Source organism: Leucopleurus acutus (assembly GCF_964270905.1).
Source record: "Leucopleurus acutus genome assembly, chromosome: 6".
NCBI classification, from domain to species: domain Eukaryota; kingdom Metazoa; phylum Chordata; class Mammalia; order Artiodactyla; family Delphinidae; genus Leucopleurus; species Leucopleurus acutus.
This window is the reverse complement of record NC_139149.1, coordinates 62,128,956-62,132,760: the sequence shown is the minus strand read 5'-3', so window position 1 is coordinate 62,132,760 and position 3,805 is coordinate 62,128,956. Positions and strand designations below refer to the sequence as shown.

Below are 3,805 nucleotides of genomic sequence, written 5' to 3'. Positions count from 1 at the left end.
CTACAGATGCGTCAGTTTGGGGGCCTCGGGCAGGCGTCCCTGAGACGAGTGGTGGGCCGAGAGATCTGTGTAGGTGGGATGAGGGTCACACGGTCCGTGGTGGTGATTGCCGGGAATCTGCGCGGCGCAACTGTAGTCCACGCTGGCTGAAGATGGGTGCGAGAGGTGGCCCAGGTTGAAGACGGGCCCGGATGCGGGCGCCATGGAGTCGACGAAGTTGCCGCCCACGTACACCGGGCTGCCCTGCAGGTTGGCGCTGGCGAAGCCGCCGCCGTTGCTCGCCATGGGGTGGGGCTCGAATTCGGGCGCCGCGTAGCGCTTCTGCTGCGGCAGGCAGCTGCTGAGCGGCGCCGTGTAGGCAGCCAGGCCGTACATGTTGGGCTGAGATTTGGCGAAGGCGGGCGGCGAAGGCGCGTCGTAGGCCAAGCCGGGCACGGGTGGCAGCTGGCCCGAGTAGGCCACGTGGCCCGCGGCGCCGCCGAGCGGCGGGCTGCGCTCCGGGGACTGACCGGCCGGCGAGTGCAGGATACCCTTGGCCTTCTGGTCCTTCTTGTACTTCATGCGCCGGTTCTGGAACCAGATCTTGATCTGCCGCTCGGTGAGGTTCAGCAGGTTGGCCATCTCCACGCGGCGTGGCCGGCACAAGTAGCGGTTGAAGTGGAATTCCTTCTCCAGCTCCACCAGCTGTGCACTTGTGTACGCCGTGCGCACCCGCTTGGACGCTGGGCCCGGTGGGCTCTTGTCCTCGCAGCTCTCTCCTGGGCAAGGAGGGAGAGAGAGGGGACGCTGAGCGGGAGAGGTGGGGACACCCTGGACCGGAGAGAGGTGCTTCCCAGGCTCCTGCCTCTTCCTCCCTCCCTCCCACCACCTTAATCACGGATGGAGTGGGGGAGGGGCGTTTGAGAGGTGAGATTCCAAGAGATTCCAAGAACTCAAAGGCCCCAGGCCTACCTATCAGTGGCACCTGAAACTCCCATCTGCCTTCTGAAGTCCAACTCATTCTGCCCACCCCCTCCCCTTCAGCCTAGCCCATCATCTCGTCCCAAAGGCTGAGGAGGAGTTTAATGAGAGACTAGTAGCAGCTGGTAAGGCCTTCCCCCCTGTCAAAGCAGGGCCAGACTTTTTTGAACAGTCCTTCCAGCCTCTACAGCTGGGAAGGGGGTTGGGGGGGTGCGGTTGGAGGCAGCCCCAAACTGCCTTGCTCAGAGTCTGGCTCCTGGGCAAAGCAACCCAAGCACCGAATGAGGGTGGAGATCCTGGCACCTCACTCCAGCTCAGCTGCACCCATGAGCTCAGTACCCAAATGCAGGGAGGTGACAAACCATAAAATTACAGCCCCAGAGTTTTAGAGGATCCAAGACCAGGCTGGGCGTATTTTGAATACTGCAATGCTAGGAGCAGCAGCCTCAGCCCTGGTTTCCACCACCCCTGCCACCTCTCAGCAGCTTGTCCACTCCCTCCCTGGGAAGACAAATGGATTTCTCCTGGGAGGGAGGGCCTGGGTGTGCAGCTGAGAAGGAGGGGCAGAAGGAGAAGGAACTTAAAGACTTGAAGACACTTCCCCCTACGAGCAGCAGCCCCACAGAGCAGCAGGCAAACCAGAGAGCTGACAACAAGCTAACTACATCCCAGGCCTCAAGCTAGCCCTGCGTCCGGGAGCAAGTTCATCTACCTGAAGATAAAGTACATCAGAGAACACAAGGCCAGAAAAGTTCAGGAACCAAACAGGCTGAGCACAGAGAGGCAGAAGGCCTCAGAGCTCCTGGCCCTACCTGTCTTCTTCCACACCCCCTAAATGGACCTACGGGAAATATTCTCAACTCCAGGGTCTCCTTTTCCAGGGAGAAAAACCCAAGGCTGCTCCTGTTTCAGAGTACATCGTCTTCCCTTAGGATATGTGCCTCCACATTAGGGATTTAATGGGATGGGGAGAACTGAGCTGGGGTGGGCTAAGTAGAGTCCCGTGGTTATTCTTTGCAGACCCTGGTTGGATTCCGGTGTGTAATTTGGGGTTTTTTTGGTTTTGTTTTTTGTTGTTCTTGTTTTTATTGTTTGGGCGGGGGTCGCCAGGCCTCACAGCTTGCGGGATCTTACTTCCCCAACCAGGGATTGAACCTGTGCCCTCGGCAGTGAAAGTGAGGAGTCCTAACCACTGAACCGCCAGAGAATTCCCCAGGTGTGCCATTTTGTAGTTTTGTTATCTTGGGCAAGTGACTTATCTCTAACAGTTTCCTGATGGGTGTTTTGTCATATACCTACCTCAAAGCGTTCTTTGGAAAATGAAATTAGACAACGTTTGTAAAGCGCTTAACATGGTTCTTAACATAGCATTCCATAGACTTTAGTTCTTATTAATTTAAGCGAGTGGGAATCATGTGATATGAGCTACATAACCACCTGGATTTGGGGATCATAGTATCTGTCTTCAAGTTTTGAAGAGCTGTTGGTGGAAGAAGGAGTTGAGTTATGACCAGCAGCCCAGGAGAGCAGATATTAGGACAGTATAAGGAAGAGCTGTCTATGAGTAACTATGAGACATGTCCAGCAATGATGCCAGCAGCCTGGAATGGACGTGAGCACCCTGTCACTGTAAGGATATGACCACAATCAGAGACACTAAAAAGAAAGAACAGGGAGTTCCCTGGTGGTCTAGTGGTTAGGATTCGGCACTTTCACTGCCGTGGCCCGGGTTCAATCTCTGCAATCCCTGGTCAGGAAACTGAGATCCCTCAAACTGCGCAGCGCAGCCAAAAAAACAACTTTTTTTCTGCATGAGGAGTTTACACATATGGCCTCCAAAGTTGCACTTCCAGCCCTGAGCCTCTTAATTCCTGGGCGAGCTAGTCTCTTGGGGTCAGTCTGGGGGACTTAGCCCAGGCATGAGCCCCCTCAGAGAGCTACCTGCAGTGGCACAGCTGTTCTTCTGCTTGGAGTTCTGTCGGGACTCTTTCATCCAGGGAAAGATCTGCTTGCTGATGGTGGCTGAGGAGCCAGAAGCAGTGGGCCCACCCTTGGCCTTCTTGGCAGGTACTCCACCTCCAGGGTTGGTGGGCGAGGATGGGGGCAGGGCTGGTGGGGGAGGAGGGGGTGGTGGTGGCTGCTGCTCTGAGTTCAGACCAGGAGGCTGGCTGCCACCCCCACCTCCCTGACTGTTCCCAGTGCCAGGCCTCATGCAGCTTCCATTGAGTTCAGCCCCCTTGTGGGCTGGGGCTGGCAGAGGTGCAGAGCTCTGGATGGAGCAGGCAGAGCCCCGGTAATCAGTGTCCAGGGAGTTGGCAGCAGCAGGGGGTGGATAAGGCTGATGGGGGGCACTATAGCCATAAGTGTCAGCAGCTTTGCTGTAGCCATAGCCTCCGAAGAGTCCTGGGCTTTCATAGTAAGCAGCCTTCTGCATCGTGTACTCAGGAAGCTCCGGGGCCTGCTGACCCTGCTCAAATAACATTGACCACCACTGTCTCCTTCACCACCACCTCCAATGTCTGCCAAATCCTGAGAGAGCTGGGGCAGCTCCAGGCTCCAGACAACCTGCAAAGAAGAAAAATGAGAGGCCCCAGAGGGACTGTCATTGGCAAGACCAGTCAGTATAGAAGGACTAGCCCAGGCTCTCTGCTTCCCACCAACTTAATAGTAGGAGGATCTGAGATTTTATAAAGTTCAACTTATTTGAACCCTTGGAAAAGTCAGAAGGAATTTCTCATAAACACAAAAAAAGAGTTTCCTTTATCCAAGGGAAGGGGCTTTTTTTTTTCCCAGATACAATTTTCTTTCTCCAAGATTGTCAATTTAGCCTTTGAAACTACATAGA

At 55.2% G+C, this 3,805-nt stretch overlaps 1 protein-coding gene across 1 annotated transcript; it reads right to left on the bottom strand.

The window, feature by feature from the left end:
- HOXD3 (homeobox D3) lies at window positions 1-3,442 on the bottom strand (the record flags this gene model as incomplete). Its single annotated transcript, XM_082841623.1, has 2 exons — window positions 1-758; window positions 2,902-3,442. The coding sequence occupies 2 exons, from the start codon at window positions 3,440-3,442 to the stop codon at window positions 1-3; spliced, it is 1,299 nt and encodes a 432-aa protein (XP_082697749.1).
- Between the last annotated feature and the right edge of the window lie 363 nt (window positions 3,443-3,805).